This window comes from Prosopis cineraria, unplaced genomic scaffold (genome assembly GCF_029017545.1).
Source record: "Prosopis cineraria cultivar Desert tree isolate PC_DT_omini unplaced genomic scaffold, ASM2901754v1 PC14, whole genome shotgun sequence".
In the NCBI taxonomy this organism is placed as follows: Eukaryota; Viridiplantae; Streptophyta; class Magnoliopsida; order Fabales; family Fabaceae; genus Prosopis; species Prosopis cineraria.
Genome location: NW_026555345.1, coordinates 27,079,634 through 27,099,649, shown reverse-complemented (window position 1 = coordinate 27,099,649; position 20,016 = coordinate 27,079,634). Strand labels below are relative to the sequence as shown.

Here is a 20,016-nt window from a genome sequence, read left to right as displayed (position 1 = left end):
TATAATTGTCTTCAATCACATAAATATATATATATATATATATGCACAATATAAAAAAATAATTATTTAATCTTTATAATTTTAATTCAATCTTTAAATTTTAATTCGTTGTAACTTAATTCCTCAACTTTAACTCTTGTAACTCAATCATTATAGTTTAACCATTTAAAATATTAATTCTTATATTTTAAAAAAATAAAATTATAAAGATCAAAATTATGTTAAAATTTAGGACTAATAATTTAAATTAACTGTTATAAATATTGTAAATATTAAAATTTTAAAATAGTTTTAAATTTTATAATTTTATTTTTTTAAATATAGGCACTAATATTTAAATGGTTAAAACTATAAGGATCATGATGTAAGAGTTAAAATTTAGGAACTGTATTACAATCGAGTAAAACTATATGGATCAAATTACAACAAGTTAAATTTCAAGAGTTGTGTAACACCCTCAAATTTACAAACTGATTTTGCGCAAATTATTAATTTAATAAATTATTTTTTTTTCATTTAACCCTTATCATACCCTTATCGTGGTAGAAAAATTTCTACCATGGTACATCCAAGACAATATATCACAGGTTTTAAAATATCTCAAAAAGTAATTAGAACCATGAGGGACAGACAAGATCCTCATGGCATGATATTTAAATCAGGTCATAAATCAAGAGGGACAAACATAATTCTCTTGGTCATATAAATGCATTTAATAAAAAGAATTAGAGTTTACATGTTGTCAAAATAAGAAATGTTCTAGGTTGGCACAAGATACATTGCATAATACAAAATGAGAGGCAACGTAAAAGATGATATCTCATACACCAAAGTTACGCCTCTGGTGCTTTCTTGGCCGGACTCACTCCTATAAAAATGTTAACCACGGGAAATGAGACTTAAAAGTCTCAGTAATCAAAATTAATATGTAATGATATATGCGGATGTAACTAATCATGCGATTGCTAAGTGGGTACACAAAACATTTAACCGAACAATATTTTCAAACAAACCGAACAAGTATTTAATTGCATGATTGCACCTTATATCCTCCTTTCGCCATATTCGTACGCCAAATCACCCGGCCAAAGGTGAGTTAAACCAAGTGACATGCTACTCATTGGGTCCAATAAGGGCTTACCACGTGGTGATAATTAACTAAACAGAAATTCCCATCAACACCATACATTAAAATACCCTGACAAGTCATGCATCATTCAAATATCCAAACAGAAATATATCAGAACAATAATATCTCATCATGATAAATAAAAATAAATTTTTAACCCACTTGTCAATAATTTCAAACAAGTATATACAGTATTTATTTTCAATAATTCATAATTTTTCCAAACAATAAAACAACACATAACCATTCACAAACACACCCATCACAATACATTAATAATGGTTACCTTGTGTCTTGAATAACAAGTTCCCCTTCACAACTCCTTTTTCACCACTATCTTTGTCAATATAATCTACATAATTATTTTACAAAACTATATATTAATTTTACATTGAAATTAATAAATAACTCTAATTTAAAGAGTTAGAAAGTCTTAGATCTAAAATTCATATTGACACTAATTTAAAATTTATGCCTTATTTAACTTTTTAATTTTTTTTCTAAAATTCTCATACCCTAATAAACTATTTTTAAGCCTCAAATCACTTCTAGTATCACAATTTCATCCATCTATATTCTAAAAATTCGTTTAAAAATAAATTAAAAATTTTAAAATTATCCTGAGACCTCAAATCACCTTTCTATAACCTTAAAAATACCTATTCATACTTAAATAAGTATTTAATAATTAGAGGTTCATCCCTACATCTCAGATTCAACATAAATTTAACAATATAGATCTAGATTTTAACTCAAAATTCTTAAACATGAGTTTCAACCTTAAGAAAATATTTTATAATATTTATTATATTCCTAAGAGCTTTAACCTATATTTTTAATCCATCATATCATTAGATTAACTATCCTATAGAAAAATATTAATCAAAATATTTACTCTATCCTACAAAATAATCATATCACTAGAAAGCTAATATTATTTAGAAAATAACTATAAAATTAATTTTATAATTAAATAAATTTTTAAATGCTAATCTAAACAGGAAAATTGGAACATACCTGAACAAAAAGAAAATAATCCTCCCTTGCGAGAAGACGGCGAGCAACGTGAGAGGAAGAGAGAAAAATAATATAAAAATAGGATTTTAGGTCCCACAATTATATTAAAAAAAACTACAGGTCTAAATTTAATTATTCAAATCTTTAGGCCATTATTTATAATTTTCACAAATTGCATCTTAAGTCATTAGTTGTAATTTTCACAAATTGCATAAATTTTCTTTACACTTCCTACGTGATATGCCTCCTCCTTTTATACATGAGGAGGTGCATTTCATTCCCACATCTAATCGATATGGGACTAACCTCCTTCTTTTTTCTTTTTTTGCTTTCCTTCTTTTTTTTTTCTCACACTCACACAATTTTTTTTATTTTAAATCTTAAAATTATATCTTAACTAGATATTTTTTATGTAATTTTAAACCTAAGTTTTTAATTTATAATTAAATGTCTAACCATATTATTATTTCTGAATAATCTCAAATAATATAAATTCTTATTATTATCATCATTTTTTTAATAAAAATTTAAATTTCACAACAATGTTTTTTTTTATCTAAAAAAAATCAAGATGTTACAAGTTGGGTTATAACTAGGTCAAAATTACTAAATAAAATGATTTTTTTTTTTAGTTTTGGCAATGACCTCCCCTGGTTCAAGTTGAACCAATTTATTATAAGTCTCAAATTTGAGTCTCTGAATATGCAGTTGTGTTAAATAAATATATTAAAGATATTTTTAAAATATTTACAAGATTTCTGTTAGTAATGATAATCCACACAGCAAGATCTGGGCAATAGAATGAAAAAAAAAAGAAGAAAATACACATGATGTATGAGTAACAATGTAAAATTTTGTCAAATTTACTGTTGTCGGTTTAATTTTTGGACTTAACTGTAATCATCCGGTTCTTGTATAGTGATTTTCTGTGTAATGGTTGGAATGTGGACAATTATGATTATACATTTTATTCAATGGTTAAAAAGAAAAAAAAAGAAGAGAGATATATGAGAAAACTTTTCATTTACAAAGCTTACAATCATATTTTATATTTTTAATAAAATTGTTTTATCATCAATTTAGACGATTTACATTTAATTTATATTATCCAAATTTAATATTAAAATATTAATATTTTTTATAAATTAATTATTTAAATTTACTTTGAATGGTTTGGTTTTTAAATTATAAATTTTTTTAAAAAAGTATTTTTCAGAAGGCGTCAGGATATTATTCATTTTATATTTTATTTATCAAATAAAGAATTATAAAATTTATGAAAAAATTTAATATTATATCTGTCAAGAATATATTTAAATATTTAATTTATAAAAAAATTAAAAATAATATTCAATTTAACTATCTAATCGCATATGTACTATTTAAATTGGTGATTAACATATTTATCATAAAAAATTTGTAATTTTTGTAAATTTTTATTTTAATAAATAAAAAAAATTACAAATCTCCGTAAAAATTTTAATTTAATAAATATAAATTTTTGCAAATGAGACGTTTTTCATGTATCTTTCTCCTTTTACCATTGGATAAAATGCATGCATGGCCCACCACTGTTAAAAAACCACGGCAGAGGATCCGGATCCGAAACGGGAGTCCCCACTCCCATGCTGAGTATCCGTTTGCTGCAGACGCCGTTCGACTACCTGAGCGTGTCGTTCCCAATCTCCGGCGCCCCTTAGGTTCACGCTCATTTTTGTACTCATCTCTCTCTCTCTCTCTCTCTCTCTCTCTCGCGTCAAAGCTTTGTTGAATATTTCGAGCGGGTTATTTCACATGAAAACCCTGATTTTGCAGACTGATGGAAGGAAATGAGAAATTTCTTGATTACAGAGTTGGCACTCTGCCAACTGTTTTATACATACCCAACTTCATCACCGATAATGAAGAGAATTTTCTTCTCAATAATGTAGCATTCCTATTCTGTTTCTGGCAGTTCTACGGATTTGTGTGTTTTTTTTTCCGACTTTTTTTTCTTGTTCGTTCCAGATATATGCAGCTCCTCCGTCAAAGTGGAAGTCATTGAAGAATAGAAGGCTACAGAATTGGGGTATGCTTACTTTTCATATTCTACGTATGCTTTCCTTTCAGTATAGAATATACTTAAGTATAGATTCAGGAATGACCATGGGTAGGGTAGGGTGCAGGATAAAACACCATACTAACTAAATCTGGACCTGCACGAACAAATTAGATCCATTCTCGTTCCTAGATGTCTTTTCTTGGATATATCAATGGCAATCCATATCTCAAACAAATAGTTGTCAAACGTAATTTGTGAGAAATAATTAAATTAATAGGTATGCATGTATACACACAGGTAAGGGATTGTTTGGTAATATAACATCTCTGTCCCGGACCCAAACCCTAAAAAGTCTCAAATAAGTACCACCCAAGCCTATTACCATTTAACAATTCCTGTATATGGACTTAAGGGATTGAAATTTATTGGAACTCATCAGGTATGGGTTGTCCCTAAGCAGAACTACTTTGTTCTTTTAGTTCAGGAATGATTGAATTCTCGAATTTACTCAAGGTTGGCGTAGACTTTGTGCTTTCATTCTTATTCATGTCAATTTGCTTTTCTGATCTATGTCTGTTGGCAGGTGGTGTAGTACATGAGAAGGGGCTTCTACCTCAAGCTTGTAAGTGGGAAACATGTGCTTTTTTTAATCTTAGTATGCTTCATGTATGATAGTCTTTCTTGCCTGTTCACACACACATGCATGCACATATTTATTTCCAAGCACTGAAAACTGAGCACTTGGACCTGTCATTTGTTGAAATAATGAGAAACTTTTTAACCTTGTCATTGTGACCTGGTGCAACTAGTGTGTTCTTAATAGGAAACTTTTGTACGCCTGCAATAGTTATATTTTTTTAGTTTATTTTGTTGTTTTTCACCAGTTATTGTTTCAGTTGTTTGAAGTATATTTTATGATTTTTTTTTTTAATGTTGGCCTTGTCACTACTGTGCTGTCTTTATAAACGCTAGATAATGATGGGTTTGTACGTTTTCTGCAAAATGTTGTGTTGTTGAGCTGTGAAGATAATGCAACAAGTTTACATTAATCTACATGACATTATTCTTTTTGTTCTTGAAATTGTCTTAATCTCTCGAAGAGAGGAAGAAATCACTCTACACATCCAACTTCCTAGTGAATAAGATAGGATGTTTTGCTACAAGCAATCTTAAAAATGTGCGACTGTTTCTTAATGTCCTGCTGATATCACAAGTTCTGCCTCTCTGTCTCTCTTGCAGTGCCTCCGTGGTTAACAAACCTTACCCAGAAAATATGTGAACGATCAGGACTATTCCCATCAGCAATCAATCATGTTCTCATCAATGAATATCTATCTAACCAAGGCATAATGGTTTGTGCTTAGCATCAACACCCACTTTTAGCCATTCATTTGTATTTCTCCCTTCCCTTTCTTTTAGCATTGAATTATATATTGTGAGTTTGCATTAAAAGTTTCATTGATGACTCTTTAACCTCAATTTTTATTCTGTATGTTTATTTTTGGGAAAATGTAAATCAACTTTGGCCATTTGCAAACCCCCCCTCTCAACATGGATGATAATCACTCATGTATTATAACATGTTTTGCACATCACTTTATTATGCTTTCCATATTTTTAGAATTTAATTTTTATTATTTTATTTTGAATCAATATATCGATTATCATTATCAATTAATATAAAATAAAATTTATAGCAAACTGCACTATTCATTAGTCGTGACTAGTGCTGTTTATTTTTCAAATTCTGTATAATGCACATAAAACTTGTCTACCTATTATGGTAGGAGTTAAGAAATAGTGTAGAGCATTAGGAATTATCTACTTGATGTATCAGGAGAGAAGTCCACTCCATAAGGATTTGATATTATTTTTGTTAAAGATTCTTGCATTTATTTGTCGAACAATTAACAATTTCCCATCTTTTTCCTGTCAACTGATTGTGTCATTTATCTACTTTTTCTGGTCTGTTGCCAGTTTATCTCCCTTTAAACTATCACCTTTGTGGATTTAGATCGTTTTGTATAGTTGTCGGCTTCTAGCTGATGCAATTAACACATATTATACTTGGTTCTTTACTTGTTATGTGACACTTTCTCAGTAATCTGCAACTAAATATTAGCGTTTAAAATTTTAACACAAGGCTTATGCGGCAATAAGACACCTTATTTAAAATCCTGATATCAAATAGGAACTCTAGACAAAATAATATTGAAACAAAATTCCATCAAAGTTTTCACCTTAAAACACTCAGATTGCATAAAAGAGCCTTCCGGACCAATATTCTCTAGTGATTTGAAAGGAAGCAAAAATTCTTTTGTGGAAAGGAACACTATAAGCATGAAGCTCAAGTTGCAGATCAGTGGAAGCATGCTACTTGACAATTGAAATACTTAGAAGGATCTAAGTCCTAAAGGATGATAATAGGGTTTCGCATTTTTCCCATTATATTAGTATCAACAAGAAGCTTTGATCTGCATGGTCGTGATTTTCGCTGGAACAAAACACTTTTCTCGCCAGAGCAAAACACTAAGCAGCATTGTTGTTCTACGATCCCTTTCTTATTTGTCTTGAACATTGTTGCTTTTGTACAGCCACACCAGGATGGCCCTGCCTATTTTCCTGTAGTGGCAATTCTTTCCCTTGGGTCTCCTGTTGTCATGGACTTCACTCCCCATTCCAGGTTAAAACTAGATGCTCATGATGCCATTGCCACAAATGATGATGATGGAACTATAGAGACTGAGAAAAGTAAATGGCTTGATGATCACCACCCATTTTCTGTCTTATTGATGCCTCGAAGTCTTCTGATATTCAAGGATCAAGCATATTCAGGTTGTTATCAGATTCTATAATACCTCCATCTTGCATTTTACTCGAGTATTTTTTTGAAAAAATTTGAGGTGGGGACCCTTGACTCAAGATAATGAAAAGAAGGATCCTAAAATTTTTGAAATTTCACTGAAGGACCCGTACGGAGTTTCTTTTGAATTTGTGACGGAAATGACAAAATTGTCCTCATTTAAATGAACAATATAAACGACTTGTTCGTTCCGATACTGTATGTTATCTATTTACTTACAGAATGTTATTCGTTTCCCTACTTCACTTGTTTGTAGCCCTAGTTTTACTTGATTTCATTCTAAGTGTTGGTTTCATAATAAAACGACTTGTTTGTTTCCATACTGTATATTATTTATTTACTTACGGAATGCTGTTTGTTTTCTTACTTCACTTGTTTATGGCCCTTGGAATGAATTCAAGTGAAAGTAGGCCCATAAACAAGTAAAGAAGAGAAACGAACAACATTTAGTAAATAAATTAACAACATACAATATGGGAGCGAATAATTCGTTTATATTGTTCATTTAAATGAGGGCAATTTTGTCATTTCTGTCACAAATTCAAAAGAAATTCCGTATAGGTTCTTTAGTGAAATTTCAGAAATTTTGAAGTTTTCTTTTTCATTATCTTGAGTTAAGGGTTCCCACTTGAAATTTTCCCTTTTTTTTTTTTTTTTCCTTCAAAATGTTAGTAACATTGTTGGTGCCATTGCCAGATTACTTGCATGGTATAGAAGATACTGAAGTACATTGCTATGATGGGGTAAGCTTTAATGCTAAAGCAATTTTGACTGTTAATTTATTCTGAAATCAGTGTCATTTTTATTTTTTTCCTCATGCTTGAAATTCATCTTTTTCAGGCTGTAAATGAAACTCAGGCTTTGACACAGAATGAATTAGATCACTCATTTTCGAGCTCAGAGGAGGCAGTGGAAACAATGGGTCGAGGGAAGGATAAGAATGTACTCAGGACATCTCAGAGAATTTCACTGACTTGCAGGTTGGTGCCAAAAGTGCACAAAAATTTGTTTAAATTTTGACCACCTTCCACTCGATAGTGTGCTATAACAATGTGATACTTATAATTACACTGCCTATCACTCATTCATCATGCTGCTATAATGTGTGGGAGCTGACATAATATTAAAAATAAATGAGGAACTCATATTTACTGAATATTACATGTACGTATTAGATATTTGAGTTGTGTGTATAATTTTTTTTTAAATTGTGAAATAACTTATAAGTTCACTTATTTACAGCAGATGCTAAAAACTTTCTCTTAATTCAAATTGTTGAACTATATTTACCTGATTAGTGAATTACTGATTAGGCACCAGCGATATCCATTCCCCAAAGCAATGACAGAGTTAGCTTGTAGCGATGCATTAATCAACCATAGAGTCACTCGTAAGCTCGTAACTACATTTATCTGTATTTTCTCCACCTATTTTATAATCTTTAGGTATATTATTTCATACTTTTTAATTATAAAAATTTGTCTGCATTATCTTAAATTTTCACAGTCAAATACGTTCAATTAAAACTTGGTAAAAAGAAAAAAAAATCATGTGGCATAAATATATAAATAAACAATTCTCTTTATAGAATTAACAAGACATTTATTGATTAACAGTAGTTGGGTTTAGTGAAAGGAATTAGTCTTTCACAATATGATAAACTAAGATTAAATCTTTGTTATGAGAGGAGTTTATATTTAGTACCCAACTGTTTTTTAAATAAAATTACGTCCAATAAGAGAATACATGTGAACAATCAGACAAAAAAAGAGACATTTATTGTTTTTAAATTTAAAAACTCAAAAAAAGTATTATCAAATTTAAAAATAAAACTATTGTTTGCACATGATATTAAAAAAAATTAAACACATTTTTGGAAAATAAATTGTGTTTGTTCATAGCTTATAAATATACAATTTATTTTATATTTTATTATATGTATATAAATATTGTGTATTTTAATTAACACATTTTTATCTTTATGTGATTTTCGAATATCAGTACCACACTAAAATTTAAATGTAATTTCATACAGTAACTACTATAGTAATATGAATTGAATCTTATATGGATATGAACTATAATAATATGACCATGAGCTCCACGTTGGTTTTTCCTCTCACGTTTTTATTAATGAATCCAACATTTTTCTTTGAACTAGGTCTCACATTAACCCATGTTTTTTTTTTCCTCAAATTTTTGGTAATAATCCGACATTTTTTCTAAAAAAGGGTCTAATATTTTTTTTCCTCTCTTAACTTTTTTATCAATGGATCAATTAAAATAAGCAACGGGAAATGTTGTACTTCGTATATGATATTAAGTCCATAATTGTTGAAAATTACTTATACTGTTTTATGGTGTTATGTTAAGTATTATTGTATATCAAATATATAAAGAAATGTATTTTTATATTTAAATCTTCTCTTATTTCTAAATTTCTATCATTATAAAAATTAATACATCAAAAGCAAAATACTTAACTTACGAAGATGAAGGAAAGTGGCCACAATAAGCTAGAAGTTTTTTTTTTCCCTTTTTTTTTAATAACAACACTGTGTGATATCATCATCATCAATGGTAACCTTACGGCATATTAGAGAAAATTTTGACATATTTATTTAAAGTAAGAAAAATATACCTTTAGGTAGAGTCGGGAATAAGGATCGGGCCTGGAGGGCGGGTTTGGAGACCCTGTTTAAATAAGGGTTCGGGCTTTGAAAATAATTTTTTTTAAAAGTAATCGGGCTTGAGGGCTTGGCCCTGATAAGCCCTATAAAAAAGGTCTCGGGCTCTAGTAGTCCTTCAAGCCCTGTTATATTATTATTTTTTTTGGTGAAACATGTGTTTGAAGCCAATGACTTATTCACCTAATCCTACACACATTATATTATTATTAACTTTAATTTCTTCTAAAATTGATTTAATATAATTTAATAAATATCAGTGTATAGTATAAAATTTTTGATATTTTTTATTTTTCTATAATTATTATGTTTGTATATTTATAAAAAATAAATTATTTTTTAACCAAGATTTAAATTTTATTACTAGACTTCTAAATGTGTATTGTTTAATTTTTAAAAATTATGAGAATTTTTTTTTTAATTTCAGAATATTTTAATTAATTTATAATATTTAATTTTAATTTTTTTTTTTTATTTTTTTGAAAAAGGGCTTACGAGCCCGGCCCTGAGCTCTTCACAAGGGCTGGGCTTGAGAAACATGGTTCAAAATAGAGAACCGGGCTTTAGGGCTCGGTCATAAGGGCCGGGCCCGCCTGTATTCCCAATTCTACCTTTAGGTTCTCATATTTTGCTCACATTTTGCTTTTAGTCTCTTCATTTTTTTATATTATAGATCCCTACATTTTTAGTTTTTATTGTTTTATGTCTCTCTATGTAGAGACCTAAAACACAAAAAAAAATATAAAAACTAAAAATAAAATGTGAGCAAAGTGTGGTGACCCAAAACTATACTTTCCCTTAAATAATTATACATCACAAGATTCAAATTTAAAATCTTATGATAAACTGGTTCAATTTTTTAACCAATTGAATCAATTACCCCTTAATTAATAAGCTAGAGGTTATAAATATGTTTGAAATGTGATTTTATTTTTGAGAAATACCCTCATTCATTCAGTAATTATTTTAAGAAATTAACTAATGTCGTATTAATTGACTGGTGACTCATTTATTAATAAGAGTATATAAGAAAAATTTTAATAAATACATAAAAAAAGATATTTTTTTTATAAATAAAATAAAAGACCACATCTAAAATTCTCTTAATAGAAAATACTTGATGGAGTAAGATTTAATTAAATCCCTGATATATCTAACAAATATCCCATGGATCGTGTGGAATAAAATCTAGTTAACACGCACATGTTAATAATTAATAATAATATAATAAATCTAATATATTGAAATGTATATTTTCCAATTTAAATGGTAAGAATTTTTTAGTTAAATTAAACTTAATCTAAAATGTAGGCAAATAACATTTTTTTGAAATTATTTTATAATTATAAAATATGGCAGCATTGCGATTCCCGAAGGGGCTTTATTGCTGTCATAAAAGGGCATAACCCCGTTTCTTCTCCGGTCAAATTATACGGTACTTGACTCTTTTTTGCCACAAAAAAAAAAAAAAAAATTATACACTACTTTCGTATCAGGGATCCGATATTTTTACATGTACTTTCTGCTCTATCCAAGGTTCTCACCGATCCCGCGCCCAGATTCACAACTTGTCAGCCTCTTCTCTATCTCTTCTTTCTTGTTCCTTCGGCCGTTGTTTACAGTTTCTTCTTACCATATCAAATTCAGCAGTTGATTTCGGATTTGTCGCATCTGATACCTTCCTCATATATCCTTGGCTCAACGATTCTGCCATTCTGAAGCTCCGTTTTCATATTGGACCTATTGTAGGTAATCTCTCTCTCCTTCACTCTTCTTGTGTACTCTTGGCTTTGGGTTGTGACTGATTTGTTTGGCTCTGGTTTCTCATATCTTGTTTGCACCATCCCATTTACTTCGTTTGACTGGTAGTCATCGACATTCGGAAGGATTTTACCTGGGTTTTTGCCAAAAAAAAATTATTGGTTAACACGGCATGGGAGCTTCTATTATCTGAATGCGTTGGACTGGTTTTCTCATTCCGTTTGGATTGAGCAATTCAAGCAAATGGAACAGAAAAAAGTCCTAGAATTTGATATCTTTCTTGGGGAAAAATGATTGGGAATTTCTGTAAATATCGCACTTCTCTCCTCAAAATCTGTCTCCATTTTCAAATTTTTCTTTCCCTTGTTTCATTTGAAGTATAGTATGTACTGTAACATTTCTTTTTTGTTTTTTTTAAGGGGATGAATTGATGCAATTGTAAGGAACTGATAAAACTACAAAGAATATGTACTTTCGAAAACTTTGATGCGTGATTAATTGAAAAGAGCTATAGGGAGTAAATGATGGTGTCAGCAGAGTAGTGGAAGGGGAGAACTTGGAATCGGTGGGGATCCCCAAAGTGGTGTAACCGAAAAGCACCGTAGGTTCTTCATGCATATTTGGGATTTTTATTCTAAAGACATGGGTTATTATCATCATAGAATTTACAAATATAATTCATTTGTGAAATGGGACTGAAGATATATTTATACAAATTATTGAAGATTCTATGCTTATTTTTAAACGAAACAGTGCAAATGCCTAATGGGACTGTACAGGAACAGGATGATTAGGAATCTGTTTGCTAACACGTATGCTGAGTGAATAGTTTCATATCTTTTTAAATTTTTTTTAATGCATTTATCTTGATTGTATTTTCTTTCGTATAGAGGTTTGCATTCATCGTCTATGGGTTCTCATTCTGTCTTGTTTTCTACAAATTTAGAAGAACCAATGCTGAGTCATCTTTTTGCTGCTGAGCTTGTGTTCTCCCTCCCTCCTTACTTTCATATGTTAGAAAAATCTAAATGTGCTTCCATCTAGTCCAGATTTATTTTTCTAAAATGTGAGACTGAAAAATGTTAATATATTCTATCGGTTATGAATATTTTGGCTTTGATATATTTTTCTTGCCCTTAAAATACTCCACTTCATGTTGACGTCTCCTTCATGATGTAGGTAAATTATGCTTTGAGGGGATGAAGAAAGTCCCATATGTGGATACTGAGGTGTGAATTTCCAATGTCCAATTTATGATCTGCGTTTCTTTAGTGAAGTTTCTTTCCCGTACTTTATCTGGTGATTTTTGCAAGACTATGTCTAGCACGAAGAAGGTTGTCTGATTGCTGTTTTACAGCATCAGCATATTTTTTTTAGAAATCAATTTTGCAGTTACAGTGGAATGTCCTTGGCCTCTATTGAGCATGGTTAATAAATTCTAATAATTTATTCAAACCATACTCTTCCCTTGGTAAAGTGTTTTGAAGTTAGTTTATGTTAAGTAGCTTTTAATTGTATCATGCATATCTGCAAGGCACGTGTGCGACTGTCAAGTTAACCATGGTTAAATAGCATAACTTCTTTTTTTTAGTTTCCTCTTTTTCTTGATTCTAATCTCATTATCCTTGAAAAAAAAAAATTTGATAGGGTCTCACCCTTTTCTTCTTGACAACATTTTATTGTGGCCTTATGCTTTCATGATTACAATTTCCATTCAGGTTGTAATCAATGAGGAGTTCTCTTTTTAATCTGAATTTGGGCTACTGATTGAGTTCATTCCTTTGCTGTTTAATAGAAGTCTGAGCAAACTAGCTTCAAGGTTGTATTTGACATGTTGATGAAGGAACTCCGGGAACCTGTAGACTTTGAACTTCCAGATTGGTTTAATAAGTCGAAGCCAATGCCCTACATCTCTATAAAACGCAGTATCTTTTATTAATTTTGGCAAACTTGTTATGCCTCTCATATCTGGTTCAATATCATGCATCTGCTTTTAGTTTTCCTGTTTGGATTTATATTAAGATTTTTGCTGGGGTGTTTCTGTATGATGATTCAGGTGACATCTGATCTATAGTATGTCACAGTTTCCTTCTCTGTTCTGAAGTATTTATCTTGCTTTCACGTGCTTTGTCTATTATGATATCTTTCTTTGTCCTTGGTGGTCCTTATGAACTAAGATATATATCGCACGAAGAAGGTCAGGAAACGATTTGATGATGATGATGGCATTTTCTGTTCCTGTGCTCCCTCAGTTGGATCTTCTAGTGTATGTGGTAAAGACTGCCTCTGTGGGTAAGCGTTGTCTTCAACATTTGTTTTTGTTCCAGTATTTATCTTGAAAAACTAAACATATCTACTTTATATAGTTTCCTGCATATGGTCAAATTTTGTCACCCTTTTGACTGGTTAATTTTTGGTTTATATTTGTTGCTTTTAGCATGTTTCTTAGTTTCCTTTTTAGGTAGGAGTTTTGTATAAGTTGGAAAGGTAGGTTTGTTCCTTCCATTCATGCTTTCTTATGGTTTTTCTTTGTGTATGGTTGTTTTTTCATTGGCCTGTGTAGTAGTGACCCATCTAAGATTAAGGCTGATGGGATCTAGAAATATTCTTGAACGGAAAAAAAAGATGGTTTGAGATGGATTGGACATGTACAAAGAAGATCGCAGGAGGCACCCATGAGGAGAGTGGAATAGATAACTTTGACTCCTATTAAGAGGGGTAGAGGAAGGCCAAAGAATATTTTTAGAAGTTGTAGATTGAAACCTCTTAACAACATTTTTTAAAGCTTTGTAAATAATAAAGCACAATGGCGTATACGATCCATATAGCTGATCTCATTTGGTGGGATAAGGCTTGTTGGAAAAAAAAAGATGAGGTGGAAGGATGGGTAAATCAGGGAATTTTTTCCTATAGCTAACCATGCCAGTTTGTGAGGTGGAATAGAGAGAAAGAGGAAGTATGTTGTGAGGACTTTTATGAGGGTTAGAGGTATTATGCAGGTGTGAGTCACCAGAAGGATTGCTAGTAGGGATTCTAGCCTCTTAAAATGCTGGGAAAACCTATCTCTACTTATTGATAATAAATTTGCAACTTAAAGTGCTCTTATATGCAGCTGTGATATGTGTTTATCGTGTTGACTGTTCCTGCAGGATGCTGTTTTCTACTTGCTCTTCAGGCTGTAAATGTGGAAGCTCCTGCTTGAACAAACCATTCCAGAATCGACCTGTGAAGAAGATGAAATTGGTAGAGGTACTGGCTCAAGGCTGCTTTTCTTTTAATTTATTTTTTTATGATGTAATTATCCTGCAGTATTTTCTCTGGTTGTTTTTTAGCAACTTTTAACTTCCTCCTATGAAAAGGAGTCTAGTATTCTTATATTGGCCTTATTAGTTTCTTCCAAGATCATATTTCGATTTATGGGCATGTAACCTTCACTTAATTGATGGTTGCTTGTTTGTAGTTGCTACCGCATTTGGCATGATCATCTAATTACGGCACTCGTTCTGAATTTGTATTCCCATCCTAATGCATATACTTACTATTAATTAAGACAACCAAAGGTAGTCTTTCCATCTTCCCTTTCTAACTTTAAAACTTAAGGAGTCTTTAGCCTATTAATCTCTGTCAAGGATATTAATAAAAATATATAATTTAATCATAAATATAAAATGCAAAAATAAATTTGAAATTTGTTATGTTAAAAATTTCATTTTCATTCTGAAGTCATATTTTTTCTGCCACTTCTGTTCCTTCCCTATCTTTCCACCTCCCTTTGTTTTTTGTGCAGAAATGCATCTATCTGCTAATTTTCTAATAGGATTATTTGAAGCTATGAAATCACAGCCATTTCTCAAATGTTTCTGCTTAGCATACTGTTTACTGAGTGTTATGGTATTGCTTGTAGACAGAGAAATGTGGCTCGGGAATTGTGGCAGATGAGGATATCGAACAAGGGGAGTTTGTGATAGAATATGTAGGAGAAGGTGATCAATGATCGATAACTATTCTCCTGTTTACAAGTAAATTTTTGCATGTGTTCTTTTAAAATGTATTAATAGATTAATAGATGTTGCCTCTTTCAAGCAGTCATTGATGACAAAGAATGTGAACATAGGCTTTGGAATATGAAAGCTCGAGGGGAGACAAACTTCTACTTATGTGAAATCAATCGAGATATGGTGATTGATGCAACATTCAAGGGAAACAAATCAAGATATATCAACCATAGTTGCTGCCCCAACACTGAGATGCAGAAATGGTTGAATACTAATTCTTTCTCACATGGTCATGCAATTAGGTATTTCAAATCTTACATGGTATTTTTATATGCTTCATCTTATATCTGCCTTTTACTTTCTTTCCTTTTCAAGGATAATCGATGGGGAAACAAGAATTGGCATATTTGCAACTCGTCACATTAAAAAGGGGGAACATCTGACATATGATTACCAGTATGAGCAATTGCTTCATTCTTTATTTGCACTTTTACAGTTGAGGATAGCCTGAGATAATTTGATGGCCATTATTGTGGATGCTAAATATATAGCAGGTTTGTTCAGTTTGGTGCAGATCAGGATTGTCATTGTGGTGCTGTTACATGCAGGCGTAAGCTGGGGGTTCGACCACCCAAACCCAAAATGGCTTCTGATGCTGCATTAAAATTAGTTGCATATCAGGTGGTTTCCTTTTCTCCAAAACAGTAATTATATCCAGAATTTTATTCATCTGTTTCAATTATGTCAAACTAAACCTTATTTCAGCTTCTTTATCAAGGAATTTTTTGGGAGCTAATTCTTTTAAATTGGGCTATAAACTTAAATAACAATTGACTTCTGCAGATTTCCAGTACTGTATTGTTATTATTATTATTTAAATCAGACTTGTGATCAAAGACATGCCTTGCTTATTTTGTCATTCTTGTAAATATGGGTCTTCTTGCCATGATTTTTTTCCCAGTTATTGGTGATGGATAAGTCACCATATCTTTAAGGACAGGACCTGTGTAGGGCATAAAGCATTGTACCCTGGCATATTATCCCCCCCCCAAAATGGGAAACAAGCCCCCGTCTCTGCCCCCAAGTATGGCATTCCTGATAAAGATTCTTGTGAACAGAAAAAAATTGCTATTCCTATCCCTTCCTAATCAATGCATGAAGCACGTTGAAATGGCAATTTAATCATCTTCTGATATTTTCTGCTAGCCATATTGGTTTGGGCCTAGATTTTTTCAAACTTAGGGAAATTGGGAAAAAATATTTTAGGTTGGGGGGGAGGCTGTGCAACTTTTAAGCTGTGACACAATGCGACAAAGAGATCACACTCTCAGTAGGAAATGGATTACTTGAAAAGACACCATTGATAATAAATGTTACTCTAGAGAAGATGCCGAATGTAGTGGTACAGGGAGGATGTGGATGTAACTAAAGTTTTTGGCATGGATGAATATGTGAAAATGAATCGCGATCTTGAACCAAAAAAAAAAAAAAGAGGTTAAACTAGTATTTAGAATGATTCCCAAGTAATGAAGTTGGTGTTTTCATTGCTAAGGTGCCACCAATCATTCACTCCATCCGTTCTCTTTCCAATTCCCATACTAATCAACAAAATAGGCCCTTAGTGATCAGCTCAATGATTTTTTTTTTTTATTGGTATTAGTATGTGCAATGTGCTGTAATATTTAGATCTGTCTTACCACTTTTGAACTGATAGTGTAATTTTTGTATGGGACAGGTTTATCAAAATGGACGTTTGCATACAGGTTTTTTTTTTTTTAAATTTCTTTTAATAAAAAAATTCTGTCAGTGTTGTGCTACTTGATTTTTTGTTTGATAGAAACTATGATTTGTATCTTTTAAGTCACTATCTCCTTCAGGATCATCTTTATATGTCACTAAATACCTGTGTTTTCTGTTGTGCTTGGCATTTTAGGAAGTTCTCATGTTGTTGGTCAACAAAAGCGCTCACACAATTGCATTGGTCAAGTTGTTAGGATAAGTGAGAGGTAGCTTTTAAGTTGTTTATTTTTGAAATGTGATATCCTGTTTGAATGCATATGATGTTTTTAATTAGTACTCTTTAATCTTTATATATTTTTGTCTAAATGATTGGATTGTGATCTTTTTCATTAACATTGTGCTCCAGGTTTGGGATTATAAGGCGGTTTGATAAATATTCCAAAAAGCATTTGGTAAGAGATTCCTTGGATTGATTTTCAACAATGAAGAGTAGCTTTAGGATCAAATTTATATGCATTTGTTTTTGCAGATCATGTTTGAGGATGGCACTGTTCATTCTTGTGACCTATCCGAAGAAGACTGGGAACTTGTGAAACTGTGAGGTAAGAATAGCAACTATATTAAATTAGCAAATATACAATTTTGTGCTGATTATGTACAAATTGTTCTTCGTTTCAATGCTTTAGGTTGCCATTTTGTAGTTGTTTGTTGGATGGAACAGAAAGGATTACTTAAGGAGTCTGTGAGGAAGTTGTCATGTTATGGTTTTGGGACTTGGGTTGGAGTAGGGCAGCGGGCACGCGTTACTCTTAGGATAGGTGTGTTCGGCAGTTCTGATAAAGATAGGTTTAGATGAGGAAAGAGAATCTGAGTGAAGGTATGGATGAGTTCTGAAGAAGCTGTTGGGCGAGATTTCTTGCATCTCAACTCTCAAACTAGCTATAGTATTTTAATTTCCCTGTATTTGTCATTTAGTTTTCTTTTTTTTTTTCTCTGCATGCTAGTGGTTTGGCTTTTTCTAGCTAAATCAATTCCATCAATTCAGGCTTTTCTCATATTTTCTTGAGCAATTAGCTTGGTTGCCATTAGTTACTACACCCCCAGCCATTGTTTCACCATTTCTATTAGGGAAAGGCAGGTAAAATGGGTTTTGACTTGATAGTCATAGTTGTGTGTTGCTTGTGCTGCTTTTGGTGGTTGCTGTTAACTGTTTGGCTCGGTAGCCGTTGCTTCATTTATGTTGTAGAATGATGCTTCTTAAATCATTTGGGCACCTCAATTTATAGGACAGTTATGCTCGTGGATGTGAAATAATTAAGCCAAACATATGAAGCAGTGAGCGACGCCTTTTATTTCCTTACCAGAAAAATTAGACCAGAAGTAATAACATGTAAATGTAATCCCATTCTCAACATATTAAGTTACGTGTATGTTATTACCATCTGACTTACTAATCTCGATATCATGCTTGTGTCACAAGTAATTTAAATTTTTATTCAGTGTAAAGCATTCATCCTTCTGTGAAAGACCGAAGGTTTTTGTCATTTGGTTTTAAGATTGTTTTCCTCCCTCCCTTGATCCGTCATCATGGTTCCATTTTTTTTTTTTTTTCACGAGGCTTCATAGTCAGTCTCAGTTAAATGTCATTTTTCTTGGTTTCCACTGCTACCAAGCATGGAAACTAGCCGTTTCATTCTGTTGTTATTATTGATGTCATTAACATATCTTTTAATACTCTTGTATGACCAGTATTGGGAGCTTTAAAAGGGTGGGAAATAACTTGTTCTCCTGTTTTGGTGTATAGGTTTAGAGCTGAAAATCGGGATCATCTTTTTGATTGCATGTGCATAGTTCTTTTTGAGGCTCTGATTAACAGAAATATGAAGCAGAATAGACCAATTATAACCCAGCTGATTGCAGGTATTAATTTTATTTTCCATTGTCAACTGTATTATATTAGTGAAAAGATAATGCTGTTTAAAGTGACAGAAATGTTGTCGTCTGTACAAATCCTGATTCTGTTATAAGAATAGGATTTAACCTTGCACTTTTTCCTGAAAATTTGTGCAATGGCTGTAATCAATACAATTTTTTCCTGCTATTTGATGGCAGGCGATCTAAAATATAATTCATGTGAGAGGGAAAAAAAAAAATGCTTTGCATTGGCATGTGTCATTCACTGTATCACAGCAGTACTTTGAACCTATCCTCTTCCTAACCCATTCATAACCTTCATTGCTAGACCACATGTAATGCAGCTTTCTAGTCTTCTCGATGCAAGTATGAATTAAATTTGCTCTCTCTCTGGCTGACTGCTTGCACAACGGGTTTTGGTAGGTCGCCATTGGTAAATTTGTTCTTGAAGCTAATCTCCATACCAAGCTAGACTCAACCTAGCTACTCATGCTTTGGTTTCCTTCTGATACTGAGTAGTTGCATAGTTCTTAATTATACGATGAGTCACTATGTTGTATAATCAATTCATCATCCCTCTGGATGTGTTTGACTAGCTAAACCCAACTACCCAGGGATTAGGTGTTTTTTATTCTCTTTGGGGTAACAAGATGGCATTTTATTTTTTTATGATAAGAAAAAATAGTGTTAGGCTAGACTGTACGATGATATACATTCACATATATTTATTCTCTATCGGAAAGCAAAGCTTGCAATTTTTTGTTTATTTATTTATTTTTTTATAACAAAGTTTTTGTTGATTTTGTTCCTACAAAAAATGGAATTTACTTTAAAAAATAGCTTCTGTAAATTTTTCAAGCTTTCGTTTT

General features: G+C 31.7%; 2 protein-coding genes across 9 annotated transcripts; both read left to right on the top strand.

The window, feature by feature from the left end:
- The first annotated feature begins 3,742 nt into the window (after positions 1 to 3,742).
- On the top strand, positions 3,743 to 8,228 carry LOC129293255 (uncharacterized). 2 transcript variants are annotated; one of them, XM_054931117.1, is made up of 8 exons: positions 3,743 to 3,846; positions 3,962 to 4,073; positions 4,154 to 4,214; positions 4,771 to 4,809; positions 5,427 to 5,539; positions 6,782 to 7,022; positions 7,747 to 7,793; positions 7,891 to 8,228. In XM_054931117.1, the coding sequence occupies exons 2-8, from the start codon at positions 3,966 to 3,968 to the stop codon at positions 8,068 to 8,070; spliced, it is 789 nt and encodes a 262-aa protein (XP_054787092.1). In that variant the 5' UTR covers positions 3,743 to 3,846; positions 3,962 to 3,965; the 3' UTR covers positions 8,071 to 8,228. The 2 variants fall into 2 exon arrangements, with proteins under 2 accessions (XP_054787092.1, XP_054787093.1); XM_054931118.1 differs by having other exon boundaries at positions 3,754 to 3,862.
- A 2,955-nt stretch (positions 8,229 to 11,183) lies between these two features.
- LOC129293227 (histone-lysine N-methyltransferase ASHH3-like) lies at positions 11,184 to 19,936 on the top strand. Of its 7 annotated transcripts, none has more exons than XR_008589120.1 (15): positions 11,184 to 11,486; positions 12,678 to 12,727; positions 13,294 to 13,423; positions 13,676 to 13,790; positions 14,648 to 14,747; positions 15,403 to 15,481; positions 15,585 to 15,756; positions 15,869 to 15,949; positions 16,048 to 16,174; positions 17,229 to 17,256; positions 17,427 to 17,499; positions 17,640 to 17,685; positions 17,763 to 17,835; positions 19,038 to 19,153; positions 19,571 to 19,936. XR_008589120.1 is itself a non-coding variant. In XM_054931066.1 (14 exons), exons 2-13 carry the CDS (start codon positions 12,698 to 12,700, stop codon positions 17,832 to 17,834), a joined length of 1,053 nt encoding a protein of 350 aa, XP_054787041.1. In that variant the 5' UTR covers positions 11,184 to 11,486; positions 12,678 to 12,697; the 3' UTR covers position 17,835; positions 19,038 to 19,417. The 7 variants fall into 7 exon arrangements, 1 of the variants encoding a protein (XP_054787041.1); XR_008589121.1 differs by having other exon boundaries at positions 19,492 to 19,936; XR_008589119.1 differs by having other exon boundaries at positions 19,476 to 19,936.
- Positions 19,937 to 20,016: the final 80 nt, after the last annotated feature.